This window comes from Lepus europaeus, chromosome 4 (genome assembly GCF_033115175.1).
Source record: "Lepus europaeus isolate LE1 chromosome 4, mLepTim1.pri, whole genome shotgun sequence".
NCBI classification, from domain to species: Eukaryota; Metazoa; Chordata; class Mammalia; order Lagomorpha; family Leporidae; genus Lepus; species Lepus europaeus.
Window position 1 is genome coordinate 154,944,168 of NC_084830.1, and position 16,037 is coordinate 154,960,204.

Here is a 16,037-nt window from a genome sequence, read left to right on the forward strand (position 1 = left end):
TGGCACAGATCTTCTGTTTAGATGAAAAGCAACTCGTTTTCCTCAAAGATCTTGTTGTGCTTAATTCTCCTTTTACAGGGACCAATTCCTAACTCACTACACCTCAGGGAGGTTACTTAAGGAGAAGAGATAAGAAAACAGGACAAGTGGCAGCTACTTGATTTCCTCTTCCCTGTGCGCTCCAGGTGCCCTGGCCTGGAAGTATGAATGCCTCCCCAGGGTCATGGGCAGGCTCAGGGCCACACCGCCCAGCTGAGACGGCGACCTGGCAGCACCCACTCCGTGGGACTCGGACAGGTGCAGAGGGCGACTGAGCAGTTAACTGGAATGGGACCGCGGTGCAGGAGGAACGCCCACGTGCCCTACACCCAGGGAGACTGACATCCCCGGAAGGATCGAGAAAGGACATCCGGGCTAGGGCCCATGTTTCTCCGGGCATGAATGAAGCGCTCACACTCGTCTCTGCCGTGTGGGTCCAGCTCCCAGTGCCTGCAGCAGCACCAGGCGGAGAAGGGAGAAGGGAGAAGGGGAAGCAGTGGACTCCCAGGGCAGCTGAGCGGCAGCACACTGAGTACCAACCCCGCCCAGCGCTGCCACCGCATCTCTCAAGCTCCACGGCAATGCTGCCCTCGGCTCCGTCCATGCCAGATGGGTGGACCCATGTGTTTACATCCAGGGCACAAACAACCTAGCGTGTTTATGCAGAGCAGTAATGCAAGTCATGTGTCCAGGACCATGGGTGGAGAGCAAAGCCTTCCTCACAAGCTCCGCCCAAAGACACGCAATCCCCGTGGAAAATTGGGCTTACAGACAGGAACGCGTTGTTTACCTATGCCATGTAATTACAGACAGCGGCATTTTGCCCTCTGCCCACCACGTCTGATGTCTTGCTTTTTGCTTTTTTTTTTTTTTTTTTTGGCTCTGAAGTGCTGCCTGAAGCCATGGGAGTCAGGAAGCTCCTGGGACTGCCACACACAGTCCCATGGGGTGGGGTCCTGTCACCCCCATCCCCCAGCGCGCTCTGCTTAGATGCCCTGAGGCGGCTTTGGGAACACTACGGGGGCCAGGGACGCACCTCTGGCATGGAACTGGGCTTCTCATCTCCAGCCAGGAGAGCTCTGGGGAGAAGGCGGCAACCCTGGCTCCCCTGGTCCCTGGAGTCCCACGGACACCCTGCAGCCACCAGGGATAACACTTCAATGGGGCCACAAGGCCCACACAGAGGCGCTGGTCCTGCCCCACCTTTTCCTCTGGCTTGGTGAAGGGGCCTGGGTCTCCCCTGACTTGGGCGGCTCCACCTGCTCTTGTGCCAACGCATTCCCAGGGAGCTGGCGCCTCCTCGCAGCCGCTCTCAGCCTCGCTCCACAGATGCAACCCCCTCCCCTCCCCACCCAGCCAGCTGCCCCCCAGCACACACCAACACCTAATGGTGGGGGTCGCTCCAAGAAGAAGTGGCAGACACCGAACAGGAAAATGGAAAGCAAAACTCAATTCATACAACTGAATTCTGAAAAATCCTAAGCGGACAGATCCTGTCGATAGCAGCTTCTCCATGCCGCAGTTCCCACTTCCCCCATACGCATCCCCTATCTGAAACAGAACTAGCTGGAGCAGCAGGCCTTTGAAGCTTTGAATTACAAAATTACACTTTGAAGCTTCCTCCTTTTAATGTAGAACCTTTCGCGGCTCGTTGTGCTCCGCAGCGCCCCTACTGGTACTGAGAAAAAAACCCAGCGTGAGTACTGAGGCCGGGCCGACCACCTTACCTGCAAATACATCTCCAGACCTTGTCGCCGCTGCTCCAAGACCTTCGGGACCCAGTTCCTAACGTGTTTGGATGGGATTTCTGGAGTTTTGATACATTTCTTAAGCTATAAAGACAGAAACAGGGAAAAAAAAGCTGTCAAACATGATATATGGAAGAGGGGATCTACTTTTCTTAGATGTGAACTACTGCTACCTCCAATTCAAAAAGCACCAGGAGATGTAATTATACGGAAATGTCCCCCTGAAATGCTTCACTCAGTAGTCCTGCGAATCCACGTTTCAGAATCAAGGCTTTGTTTCATAGCTCTTGCTGCCAGAATCAGACTGAAATTATGTTTCCTGAAAAATCGATGAGTTAAATGAGTTAAAAACAAAGGGGCCAGCCCTGTGGTATAGGGGTAAAGTCACCACCTGTGATGCCAGCATCCCAAATGGGCACCACTTCGAATTCTGGCTGCTCCACTTCTGATCCACCTCCCTGATAATGCACCTGGGAAAATCAGTGGGAGATGGGCCCCTGCATCCACGTGGGAGACCCAGAAGAAGCTCCTGGCTCCTGGCTCCAGCCTGGCCTAACCCCATCCATTACAGCCATTCGGGGAGTGAACCAGCAGATGAAGATCTCTGTCTCTCCCTCTCACCCTGTAACTCTGAGTTTCAAATAAACAGTCCCAAGAAATAAGAAAATAAAATTTATGATAAACTATTAATACAAGATTTTGCTTTAATTCTTTTCTGATAAAAAGCCATCCTCCTTATTTTTCACAGTGGAAAGCAAAACAAAGTTGCTTATAACCACAGTCTTTAGAAATGCTACATGGGGGCTGGCACTGTGGCACAGTGGGTTAACGCCCTGGCCTGAAGCGCCAGCATCCCATATGGGTGCTGGTTCTAGTCCCGGATGTTCCACTTCTGATCCAGCTCTCTGCTGCGGCCTAGGAAAGCAGTAGAAGATGGCCCAAGTCCCCGGGACCCTGCACCCGCGTGGGAGACCTGGCAGAAGCTCCTGGCTCCGGATCGGCGCAGCTCCGGCTGTTGCGGTCAACTGGGGAGTGAACCAGCGGATGGAAGACCTCTCTCTCTCTCTCTCTCTCTCTCTCTCTCTCTCTCTCTCTCTCCCTCTCCCACTCCTCTCTCTGTGTAACTCTGACTCTCAAGTAAAAAATAAATATTTAAAAAAAAAAAAAGAAATGCTGCGTGAACAAGGTCACATCACTAGTAGCGAGCCTCGCACACGTCATAACGGATAAATGAAAAGCACAGAGTCTGATCTCTCCAACATTTCTAACAATTAGGACCAAATTCTGTTTGTGAAAACTGAATGATGCATTTTGGGCAGCAGTTTTAAATGACAATTTGAGTAAAGAAAAATTCTATGGGAAATAGAGCTGCTTGTGATGAGCAGAAAACTCCCGCCAAGCCCCAGATGTCCAAATACTACACCTGTGAGCGCCACTGGGGGTGACAGGAGTGACCTGGGTCACCCAAGCAGGTGCAGGATCATCAGAAGAGTCTCAGCTGTGGAGGGGAGGGGCAGCTCACAGTCAGAGCTGGACCGGAAGGTGATGCTTGGCTGACTCCCATGACAGAGGAAGGGGCTGAGAGCCCAGGAAACTTCTAGAAGCTGGGAAGGAAATGGATTCCACCCCTGGGCATCCAGAAGGAACACAGTCCTGTTGATTACCTGGATTTCAGCACAGTGAAACTCAGTTTGGATTTCTGATCTCAAGAAATGTGCGCTAACAAAGGTGTGTTGTTTTAAGGTTTACAGAAACATATTACAGCAGCAACGGGAAACTGACCCGATGCCTCTGAAAACATAATGAATTCTAATGTTCTAATTAAAAACTCGGAAAAGCTCACCAAGGTTGCTCCCTTATGACACATGCGAACAAACAGCCCAATGATGGATTTTTTTTTTTTTTTTTTGACAGGCAGAGTTAGACAGTGAGAGAGACAGAGAGAAAGGTCTTCCTTCTGTTGGTTCACTCCCCAATGGCCGCTATGGCCGGCGTGATGCACCGATCTGAAGCCAGGAGCCGGGTGCTTCCTCCTGGTCTCCCATGCGGGTGCAGGGCCAAAGCACTTGGGCCATCCTCTACTGCCTTCCCGGGCCACAGCAGAGAGCTGGACTGGAAGAGGAGCAACCGGGACAGAACCGGTGCCCCAACCGGGACTAGAACCCGGGGTGCTGGTGCCACAGGTGGAGGATTAGCCTAGTGAGCCACAGCACTGGCAACTGATGAATTTTTAAAAAGTGCACGGGAACAGGTGGCCAGCCTAGCAATGAAGACACCCGTGCCCCACATCGGAGTACCTGGGTTCAATTCCCAGCTCTGGCTCTGGACTCCGGCTTCCTGCCAACACAGCCTCTGGGAGGCAGCCATGGTGGCTTGAGAAACTGGCCTTCTGGCACCCATGTGGACTCCCTGGTTTGTGTTCCCAGCTCCTGGCTCTGGCCCCAGGTTAGCAGAGCCATTTTAGACACTCGGGGAGGAAAAAGTTACACAGACCCCAGGCCACACAGACCCCTAGCGTGCACAGTGGTGACAGCAGGGCACTGGACAGGTGTGGAGGGCCAGCTGTCTGGCCTCATGGTGAAGACACTGCTAAGGTTCAGACGCCTGGGGAGAGTATCGTGGCACAGTCGGTCTGCTGCCAGGGATGCCAACATCCCACGTGGGTGTGCCAGTGTGGGTCCGGCTACTCTGCTTCCACCAGCTTCCTGCTACTGCATCCAACCTAGGAGGCAGTGAACGAGGGCCTAAGTACTCCAGCCCCTGCCTCCCACGTGGTAAACCCAGACGGAGTTCCTGGCCCTGGGTTTCAGCCTAGCCTGACCCTGGCTGTTGCTGGCATTTGGGAAGTAAACCAGGGAATGGAGGTATTCACGCTCGCTCCCACCCACTCACTATCATTCAGCCTTTTGAGTACAATAAACACACACACGTTCTAAAAAGAAGAAAAAAGAGTAAGACACCCGAATTCCAAATCAGAGTGCCTGGGTTTGGGTCCCTGCTCCCCATCCGACTCCAGCTTACTGCTACAGCAATACTGAGCTGACGACCACACGAGAAAGCTCCAGGGACTGGGTTCTCAGTGGCCTCATCGCTGGCTGGTGCAGGCACTCGGGGAGTGAACCGGCGCAGGGAAACTTTCCTTCTAAAAAAAAAAAAAAAAAACAAACAAACCAAGGCCGGTGCCGTGGCTTAACAGGCTAATCCTCTGCCTTGCAGCGCCGGCACACCGGGTTCTAGTCCCGGTTGGGGCGCCGGATTCTATCCTGGTTGCCCCTCTTCCAGGCCAGCTTTCTGCTATGGCCCGGGAAGGCAGTAGAGGATGGCCCAAGTGCTTGGGCCCTGAACCTGCGTGGGAGACCAGGAGAAGCACTTGGCTCCTGGCTTCGGATCAGCGAGATGCACTGGCCGCAGCGGCCATTGGAGAGTGAACCAACGGCAAAAAGGAAGACCTTTCTCTCTCTCTCTCTCTCTCTCTCTCTCTCTCTCTCTCCAGAAAAATGGAATAATTAAAAGCTACGTTTGTTTTCATGGCAAAAAAAAAAAAAAAAAAATCAAAATCTATGCAATCTTTCCATGAAGTTTTTTGAAGACCCCTCATAATAGCCATCTCCCAAAGACTGGAAATACTTCTCCCAAGCACATAAATAAGAAGAATGTGCATTTTATTAAGCCAAAATAAAAGTTCAAGAAATGGGGACACCTGGGGGTAAAACCTGTCCTCTCCCTACACCGTCACTGTTTTGTGTAGCAAACACAGTGCCACCCTCTCGTTGGATCCCATACAGCATTTTTCGCTTCTCCTGAAATGTGCGCTTCATTAGATTAAATACACAAGAACGCAGGGTTTTGTGCAAGCCCAAAGTAGGCAATAAGGAAAAAGAGGGCAGTTCATTTTAACACGAAGCAGCGCCGAATTTCAGGGAAACCTCTGAAGCTATCTGCACATGGGTGATCAAAACCCACACTGTGAAAACTACCAATCTAGGAAAACTGAAAGCGTGTGAAATCAAATACTCATCATGTCTCTAGAAGAAACGACTATCTTAGGTAAGATGGAAAGGACAGGGGTCAAGTGTCCAGTGCAGGAGTTCAGACGCTGTCCGGGATGCCTGCAGCCCCTGTCAGAGTGTCTAAGGCTTGAGCCCAGGCTCTGCTCCAACTCCAGCGTCCTGCTGCAGCTCAGCCTGGGAGGCACAGCAGGGATGCCCACATCAGCGTGCAAACCCTGGCTGGAGCTCCTGGCCTCCACTGTGGGTGTCTGGAGGGTGGAGCAGTGGATGGAAGATCTATGACTCTGTCTCTCAGGCTTTCAAATAAAATGAAATTGGCCGGCGCCACGGCTCAATAGGCTAATCCTCCGCCTAGTGGCGCCGGCACACCGGGTTCTAGTCCCGGTCCGGGCGCCGGATTCTGTCCCAGTTGCCCCTCTTCCAGGCCAGCTCTCTGCTGTGGCCAGGGAGTGCAGTGGAGGATGGCCCAAGTGCTTGGGCCCTGCACCCCATGGGAGACCAGGAGAAGCATCTGGCTCCTGCCATCGGCTCAGCGCGGTGCGCCAGCTGCAGCGTGCCTACCGCGGCGGCCATTGGAGGGTGAACCAACGGCAAAAGGAAGACCTCTCTCTCTCTCACTGTCCACTCTGCCTGTCCAAAAAAAAAAAAAATCTTAATCAAATAAAATGAAATTTTTTTAAAATATCAAAGAATAAAAATTGACATAGGCCACATAAAAATTATTAAGCTTTTGCAAACTAAACAGCATAACTGAAATGTAAAGGGCCTTAGTGAAAAATATTTTCAGCAAGTGGCTAATATTTTATTAACAGGTCATACACACTGACAAGGCAACAGGGCCAAGATCCCAGAGGATAAATGGGAATGCACACGGACAAATCAAGAAAGACTACAACACCTCTATGAACCAGAGAAATGCACAACAGAACAGCCAGGCGATGCACACACCTGCAGAACAAACAGATTTGATCTTTAGACCGGTGATACTCAAAGCGGATGAGATACTTGAGCCTTATGCTTTCACACTTGCCACTGCATTATACATCTGCTATCACCAATATATACAAGCAGCTATGAAAACATCCACATCCTCTGACAGAAGAATGCTGCTTTTTTTGCAATCCAACCTAAACAGTCTTGAACGTGGGAAAAAAATTATGCGTAAAGGAGACTATTTTTTTTAAAAGATTTATCTGAAGGTCAGAGTTACACAGAGAAGGAGAGGCAGAAAGAAAAAGAGGTCTTCCATCCGCTGGTTCACTCCCCAGATGGCCGGAGCTGCACCGATCCGAAACCAGGAGCCAGGTGTTTCTTTAGGGTCTCCCACATGGGTGCAGGGACCCAAGGACTTGAGCCATCTTGCACTGCTTTCCCAGACCACAGCAGAGAGTAGAATTGGAAATGGAACAGCTGGGACTTGAATGGAACGCTGGCACTGCAGGTGGCGGTTTACCCGCTATGCCACAGCACCGGCCCCAGGGAGACTCTATTGCTATGTATTGCCACATAGTATTGCCACGCAGTGCCAATGCGATACCATTCAGTCCATAGAACAGTCTGTTCTCAGACGCCACGTGAGGAACGAGGCACTGAGAGACTGTGGAACCTTCTCCAGGGACTGGGAGCAAGTGGAAGTGAAGGCAGGCTCGGGAACATGCGGCCTCTGGATCCTGCACGTGATTTGATGTCCACACCACAGTTAACCACTGGGTGGGAACACGGTTCGCACAGCAGCTTTTGTTTTATTTTTAAAAAGGCGGGAAAACAGCAAGGGAATCAGGATCGTGGAAAGAGGAGTGGGCAGCAGGGGGTTACCGCTCCTGCTCCTAAGATAAAGGTAACTCCGAAGGAGGACAGTAAGCGATACATAGGGCAAAAACCTTAACGGGCTCCAGGAGATTAGAAAGGCATCCTCAGAGAAGTTTCAATCCTTGTCATACTCTAATATTACCAACTACACAAGCTTAGAAGAAGGGATAATCATGGCGGACTTCCTGTACACAACCAGATAAACTGTCAAATGGGCAACAGCTTTAGCTTTTGTCTCAAAACTTGCAGGACACTCAGCAACTTCTGCTTCTGTAGTGTGAGGAGCAGATCTAAGCTTCTGTCCCCTGTGGGTGCCAAGCGGCTTCTAATGGCTTGTAATTATCATGGAGTCAACCTGGGGACGCTGCTGAACACTTCCAGCAAGCGAGAAGCAGAAGGAAAACAGAAGGAAAAAAACCCACAGCGGGCAGGAGAACAAACTAGAAGCTCTGGGTCAGTGTCCACCTGTGGCTTCTTTGGGAAGTGAACCTGGACCCGACAAAAGCCCAGCTGGAGGATCCTTGCAGGTTACCTCTGGCCATCTCAGACAAGTGCACAGGTCAGGGCGCCCTGTGTAAAAGGAAACGGTGCCCCAAAGGGCTCAGCGACGTCCGGTGAAGGTTCATGCTCAATTCTCAATTCTCCCAGCAAAGTGAAGAGACTGAATTATGCCATACACTGTGCGTGGGTTTCCAACACACATCTCCTGTGCATATATAGAGTTCACACATGCAGAAAGCGGTGTACCTGCACAAGCAGTGATCTTTCTGGGCAATTTCCTCGGTTTTCTAATTATTAACAGAATTTCAGCACTCCGACAATAATTTGCAACTAAATTGGGGTAGATAACAAAAATGTGTCCACTTCTCTATGCATTACTACCTGTTTTCAGCCCGAACTTAGCTATTCCTAATGCACTTCTGTTTCTTTTACCCAAGACTTTTAATAACATGGGCCCTACAATGGAAGTGTGTCTTGCTAAGTGGCCCTTTGCCAGGCTAAGGCAGGCGGGAGCCTATGTCTTCATGTGTTCCCTGGTCCCTTCATACATGTACGTTTGCATTTGCATTTCTCAAGTCCATGAACGTGTAAGTGGAGCTCAATAAGTTTATTCCTGTAAAAAGATTATTTGTGTTTCTCTTCCATTTTGCTAAGAACATTAAGCATATTTCTAGCACAGTGTAAGATACTGGCTTTAATCTTTCTGAACCTGTAACATCCAAAGGAATATATAGCAAAATGCTTGCAGTCTCACTTTTTCTGCGTAAATGATCTTAACCCAAGCCCACCTACTTGGAAAACACCCCTTTCAGAGACGGCATCATTTGTCTTAAAAGGACTTTATAGTACGCGATACCATACATACACACACACACCCAGAAATGCTAATGCTCTAAGATCCACAGCAAGCAGATTCACCTTGTAACACAGAAAGAGAAACGGGCTAAAACAAGCAAAGACGAAAGATTACCTTTTTGTGCAAGGCATGGAATTCGCTGTATCGTTTCTCAACAAAATGTTTTCTTCCATTCATTAGCACTTCTATCTTAAACACCTACAGGGGAAAAAAATTTTGAAAGATTAATTCTGCTGGTTCAAAGCCCTCAAAGTGTCTGATGCAGTAAGTTTGTGACTATGATATATTTCATCCCTTTAATTACAGGAGCTGATCCCCCAAAAGCAGAAGGCTCCAGAGACCCTGGCCCAGCACACTGATTAATGAGCGCTCAAATCAGAAGCTCACTAACAAACTAAAGCAGCCTCCAAAAACGTGGTTAAAAACAAGCAAAGACATAACTCATTAGCAGGATACCGAATTGTTTAAATTACAGAACACAGTCATCGCTTAAAGTGATTTCGCCAAACGAACAGGATGGTACTGAAACAGAAGTGTGATGTCACAGCCAGACTCTAGGCGTAGGCTCAGGCAGGCGGCATTCCATCCTGGGGATTTCCACAAAGGCGGGTGGTGACATCTGGAAGCCACTCATGCAAACAGCAGCGCATTTTAGGTTAATTTCTTTGTAACCTGCATATTCATCTCCAGTCTCAGCTGGGCTTATTCCGCTGTTTGCAAAACAGGGAAAATGTTGTAAAGGCTCGTTTTCCCTGCATGATGCCAGTGACAGCTCGTGGGCCGCCTGCGAAGGTTGAAAGGCCATATGAAAAGGCTCTCGGAGCGCACTAATTAGTAGGCACTGACATGACATTCTCTTGATTCCTGGGTCAGGGGGTCAAGACTGGGAACAAGGGATGAGAAATATCGTGAAATGCTCATGGAAATAACAACGTTAAGGTCAGGTGGGGAGGGCTCCTTGGCAGGAGCTAGGAGAAGGCGCACGGGTAGCCAGGGTTTGCATCGGAGACAGTATCGGTCAAGAACTTGCCAAATCCAATTTCTGATTTTAATCACTTTTTTTTCAAAAACAATGCGGAACTGTAGTGTGGTCAACGTGACATGAAAAGGTGTTAAAATCTTGCTCACTGTAAGCCTGAGAATGAGAGCTTCTTGAATTGAACCTGTGAGGTTCAAGTCACACATGTTCAGTACGGAAACATCACCGTGGCTTCTAGATTAGCTTCTTACACGTGAAAATGACGCCGTTACAAAGCCGGGATTCTGTCTTCAACACGAAACCTGTGTGCACGTTTGAGCTCCTCCGAATCAGAAACCAAACTCTTCCGTTGCAAGACTCAGCTTAAGCAGTCTGTTTTTGCTAAGAGTAACGTGTTCTATCAATTTAATATTTTATATCAACATTTCATTTTGTTGTCAAGAAACCCCCAGAAATACAACTCTTGGTTGAACTGACAAAAATATTTCCTTCTATGCATATGCGGTTGACCCTCAGACATACACCCATTATTTAGGGGAAAATATCTGTTTACTAATTCACCAAAGAAAATGCTGCTGCTTCAAAGACCTGGTCCGAAACAGAAGCAGGAGAGCGCCAGCCAGGGCAGCGCGGCGTTCGCTGGGGGTCGTGAACAGGACGCAGAGCCCGCTTTCAGCGTCAGGTCCCGGGTTTCAATCAGGACCACACGGGAGCAGTGAAAACAGTTCCCATCCGCGGAGCCACAGGAAACAAATGAAGTGATGTTCAGCCCAGATACTGCAGGCTTCACCACAAAGTCCACCACCTTAACTGGTCGCAGAGTCCGTGGAACTGGGAGAAGGCACAAGGTTAAGGCTCGACCTGCTGGGTCACTCCTCCAGGGGCCCCTGGAAGGCCGGCAATAAAACACCCCCGGGAAACACCACCGGGAATTACACACCTGCTGCCTCCTGCATCGCCAGCCCCTCCATGCCCCAATGGCTCTGTTCCCAAGCTCCTCTCTGCCCCAAGCGCTCGATGCACAGAGGGGCCACGGGATTGGGAGCTGTACGCACACAAAGCAAAGCCTGTGACAGATCTCACGTCTGGTATTTATTATGTTGTCACTGAACACACACACACCATCCTAACATTGCTAAGGCTTCTTTTTCCTTCTTCTTCCGAATGCTTGGAAACATTCTGGAGAAGAAGCGGGTTACTCTGGATTTTCTCGGCAAAATGAAGCAAGAAACAGAGTCGATTTAAATAATCCTATTTTCCTGATGGCCACACCGGGCCTTCTTTTTCCCTGCTGTCATTCTGAGCTTCCTGACACATGTTGTCCCTGCTGCTTTGCTCTCCTGCAAACCCCTCGCAGCGCAGGACGGGAGTCTGGAAGGCGCCCAGCACAGTCCCTGGCGTTCATCTGTTTATTAACTCAGCAGATGCTCACTGGGGCTCTACAAAGCACGCAGGACTTGTTCTGGGCTCTGCGAGCCGGCGGTGAGCTAAACAAAGCAGAGTTCCACCTTGGAGGACCTGCCATGGTGTCCAGGGAGGGAGGCCAGCACCCAGGGCAAGCCAAGGACCGTGGCAGCAGGGTGGAGGGATGCAGGCATCAGGGAACCCAAGGGAGGAAACAAAGAGCCCAGCCTGCTGCCTGCAGAGGCCTCCTAGGCCTCTGTGCAGGGAAGGGGTCCCCCCCAGGATGAGCCCTGCAGCCCCTCCCTTGACATTCAGGGGAGGGAGCTGGGAGCAGGCGGCCCAGGTGGTCAGGGTTCTCAGGGCTGGCACTGGAGGGCCAGGAGCGGGGAGCGGGGAGACATGCCCAGAGCTGACAGGGGCCACCCCCAAGCTCCCAGACAAGCAAATGGGACAGGGGAGGTCACCCCCACGGATGCAGGAAGGATCACAGGCACAGTGCTCAGCGCGCACGTGCAATGGGGACCCTGCCTGCTTCCCACAGTCAGGTTGCAAAGCCTCCTAAGTCCTGAGGCTTAGGGGATTCCAGATAACTGTTTTCCTGCAGTTCAACAGAGCTTTAGGCAACACCTGAAGAGATCGCACTGTCTCCATGGGCCAAACAATGCTCAAGAATATTATTAGGAATATAAATCATCCAGCAGCCAACATGACAAGGTGCACAAAATCACATTTAATCAAATGGAATCAGGGGCCAGCGCTGTGGAATAGCGGGTAAAGCCACCGCCTGAAGCGCCAGCATCCCATATGGGCGCTGGTTCGAGACTCGGCTGCTCCACTTCTGATCCAGCTCCCTGCTATGCCCTGGGAAAGCAGTAGAAGATGGCCCAAGTCCTTGGGCCCCTGCACCCGCAAGGGAGACCCAGAAGAAGCTCCTGGCTCCTGGCTTTGGATCATTTTAGTTCCAGCCACTGCACCCATCTGGGGAGTGAACTAGAGGGTAGAAGACCTCTCTCTCTCTGCCTCTGCCTCTCTATAACTTTGCCTTTTAAATAAACAAATAAATCTTTTTTTTTTTTTTTTTTTTTTTTTTTTTTTTTTTAAGAATCAAATGGAAACAGAAAAAGACAACTCACGGTAGTAAGATAAACCAATCAGCTCAAACTGACTTGGAAAAGACAGATCGGGGCCAGCATGGCACAGTGTTAAACTTAAGCCACTGCCTGCAACACTAGCTTCCTATCTGATCATCAGTTGGAGTCCCAGCTGCTCTGCTTCTAAGCCAGCTCCCTGCTAATGTGCCTGGGAAAGCAGCAGAAGACGATCCACGTACGTGGGCCTCTGCCACCCACGTGGAAGCCTAGACGGGCTTCCAAGTCTCTGGCTGTGGCCTGACCTAATCCCAGTCATTGCAGCCACTTGGGAGGGAACCAGCATATGGAAGAGCTCTCTCCATCTCTGTCTGTCAGTCTGTCTGTGGTGTGTGTCCTTCTCTGTAGCTCTGCTTTTCAAAAATAAAGGAGGGACCGGTGCTGTGGCATAGTGGGTAAAGCAGCCACCTGCAGCGCTGGCATCCCATATGGGTGCCAGATGGAGACCCAGCTGCTCCACTTCCAGTCCAGCTCTCTGCTGTGGCCTGGGAAAGCAGCAGAAGATGGCCCAAGTGCTTGGGATCCTGCAGCCGCATGGGAGACTTGGAAGAAGCTCCTGGCTTCAGATCGGCACAGCTCTAGCTGTTGTGGCCAATTGGGGAGTGAACCAGTGGATGGAAGACCTCTCTTGCTCTCGCTCTCGCTCCGCCTCTCTCTATAACTCTTTCAGATAAGTAAATAATCTTTTTTTTTTAAAAAAGGAAACCTTAAAAAACAAAATTAGTAGACAACATCAAAATTAGGAGAGAATTTCTTACATTGAAGAACCAAAAAGAAAAGCTAGCTGTGTTACGTGGAGAGGTATGGAGGGAACTACAACAAACAAAAAACACTTAAAGATGAGGTCTGTGTCCTACTGATATCTGTGATAAAAACAAAACAATAAAAAAACACTGCATATAATAGCAGATTAGACTAGACACTGCAAAAGATTAGTGTTGAAAACCTGTCAGTGGAAACAATCCACTTCATTTGAGAGATAAAAAGGAAATCCTAAAAAATAAAGAAACAACATCAGCGAACCTTGGGACAGCTAAACAAGAAAACCTAAGTATCAAAGGAGTCCCTGAAAGAGAGGAGAGATGGAAATGGAGGTCAGGGAGTACGGGGAATATACCTGGAGAAACCACAGCAAAAGCCTGTCTCAGTTGAATGAGGACTGTCAACTCACAGATCCAAGAACAACGAACCCAAACATAAGACACTTGGGAAAAAAACAAAAATCCAAGGCACATCATAATCAAATGATTGAAAAGCAGCGGGCAAGAGAAAATCTGAGAAGTAAGCAGAGCAAAAAAATAAATAAATAAAAAAGAGAGAAACATTAAAAAGACCAAATACAGTCTGATGGCAGACATACTATAGTATAAATAACCAAACTCATTGACAGTGACTCAACACATCTTCTAAGCTATGTGTTTAAATTACTAGAAATGTGCTCTTGCGAATCATTATTTTCAAGCTACTTAAATTGTCCTTCCCAGACGACAACAGGAACATCAGCGTAGAGGCAGCAGGGAAGACTCCTAAGCAGGCGCTGTCTGAACCTCTCAGGTGGGAGGATCATTCACTCGGCCGGCACAGCACCTCTGTAAGACAGCTACCTGCGACCGCCTTCTCACAAGTAAGGATGGCGGGATGGAGGCTCAGGGACAGTCACAGCCTCACGATGGCGGCGCCGCCCGCGGAACCCAGAGACTGGGCCCAGCGCGGGGTCCTGCACCCCTGTGCAGTTCTGCCTCCCACTGAGCAGACTCTCACTGGGTCCCACTCGCTGGGAAAACTGGACACTGGCAAGGGGAGAAACCCAGAAACATTCTGAGTGACAACAGCCACGGTCACACACGCCCCTCCCACGGTCCTGGGCAGCCGCACAACCTTACCCAGGACCACCCTAAGCCCACACTCTTCTCCACGCCCTGAGGGTCAGAACCAGAACACTGGTCTCCACGCACACGACAGGCAGGTGACACTCCAGGATGGAGGGACCTTCCAACACGCTGTCACCGGCAGCACGTCCAGCCCACCCAACCAACAGGGCTGTTCTCCACACTGACTCTCATGAGCGGAGTTAGAATCTGGTCCAGTGTGACGAGTACACGTGGTGGTGTACTCCAACTACCTCACCCAAAACTGCACAGAGGCTGATGGACCTGAGTCTCCCTCTATTAGAAAAACTCACCCCACGGAGATTTCCGGAAACCCCACAGCAGAAAGTCCGCAGAGCTGCACACAGCCAGACAAACATTTTCCGAACGCCATTTTGTTTTGTTTAAAAAACACAAATTACTCCGTCCTGCGCACTAAACTTTGCCACGGCTGGAGAAACATGAAGTCAACGGAACTCGAGTCGGAGGGAAAATGCCATCCCTTAAAGGGAAGGTTCCAGTGCCCAAGGGTGGTCCTCACTGCACGTCAGAGCCGACCGCTCCTCCTTCTGATAACATCTCTGGGTAACACTGCCAGTCACTGAGAAAACACTTCACAATGTGGGTTTACACCCAACTTTTCAGACACACATCTACATAATATCTATATATTAATATTATATATAATATGTAATTATATATTAATATTGATAATATTAATAATATACCACTAAATAAACCTTAGCTAAATCAAGGACCTAACGGCTGTTCCTCAATGAATGGCCTTAAAGAAGCTGATATCTGACAATTACGCCAAATTAAAGCAAAAAAAAAATTACCTTGTAATAGATTAACAGTGTCCAATAAATTAACTCCAGGGTCTGCCAAACACACTCAATCAAAAACCAAAAGAACAAAGGAAACACACACACACACACTACTTCCAGTGCCTGCTAAGTGTAGACAGGGAATCTATTTACACACAAAGTTTGAAGTCCAGCGCTCCAAATAGCTGAGGTCAGTGTAGGTCTACGCTAGGAATCAGATACTCGTGAGGGACCACTACGCACTCAGAATAGGACTTCTCATACTTACACATGCATGTGAGCACACGCACACACACACGGGGATACTTCTAATAGTTCACAGAAAAATGGAAGCAAAATCATGAGTCTATTTTGATTCAAAAGCAATTCCACAACACGTGCCCAGGTTTTTCACACCACACTCACAAGGGGAGACACCCAGAAACGTTCCACGGTGAGGCAGCCACACTAAGCCACAGCGCCAGCTCTGAAATGCAGACCCTAGGTCACAGTTTTCCATGAGCTTTTTGAAGCATCCTCACATATAACACTGGATCGATTAGTCCAAGAGGCAGGGGCCGGCGGTGTGGTGTAACGGGTTCAGCTTCCCCCATCAGCACCAGCATCCCACATGGGCAGATTCCAGTCCCGGCTGTTCCACTTCTGATCCAGCTCCCTGCTAATGCGCTTGGGAAGGCAGTCCAAATGGACAAGTGCTTGGGTGCCTGTACCCATGTGAGAGACCTGGAAGAAGCTCCTGGCTCCTGGCTTCAGATCAGCCCAGCTCTGGTCGTTGTGGTTAACTGGGGAGTGAACCAGTGGATGGAAGATTTCTCTAACTCTGCCTCTCAAATAAATAAATCCTTTTT

At 49.6% G+C, this 16,037-nt stretch overlaps 1 protein-coding gene across 2 annotated transcripts in view; it reads right to left on the minus strand.

Moving 5' to 3' along the window:
* SNX24 (sorting nexin 24) overlaps positions 1 to 16,037 on the minus strand; it is a 143,773-nt gene that overhangs the window by 56,456 nt on the left and 71,280 nt on the right. For both annotated transcript variants that reach the window (XM_062189261.1, XM_062189262.1), the window contains exons 2-3: positions 9,078 to 9,161; positions 1,767 to 1,871 (exon numbers count right to left, since the gene is read on the minus strand). In XM_062189261.1, the coding sequence (XP_062045245.1) occupies positions 1,767 to 1,871; positions 9,078 to 9,161 (189 nt within the window). The remainder of the gene's footprint in view (positions 1 to 1,766; positions 1,872 to 9,077; positions 9,162 to 16,037) is intronic.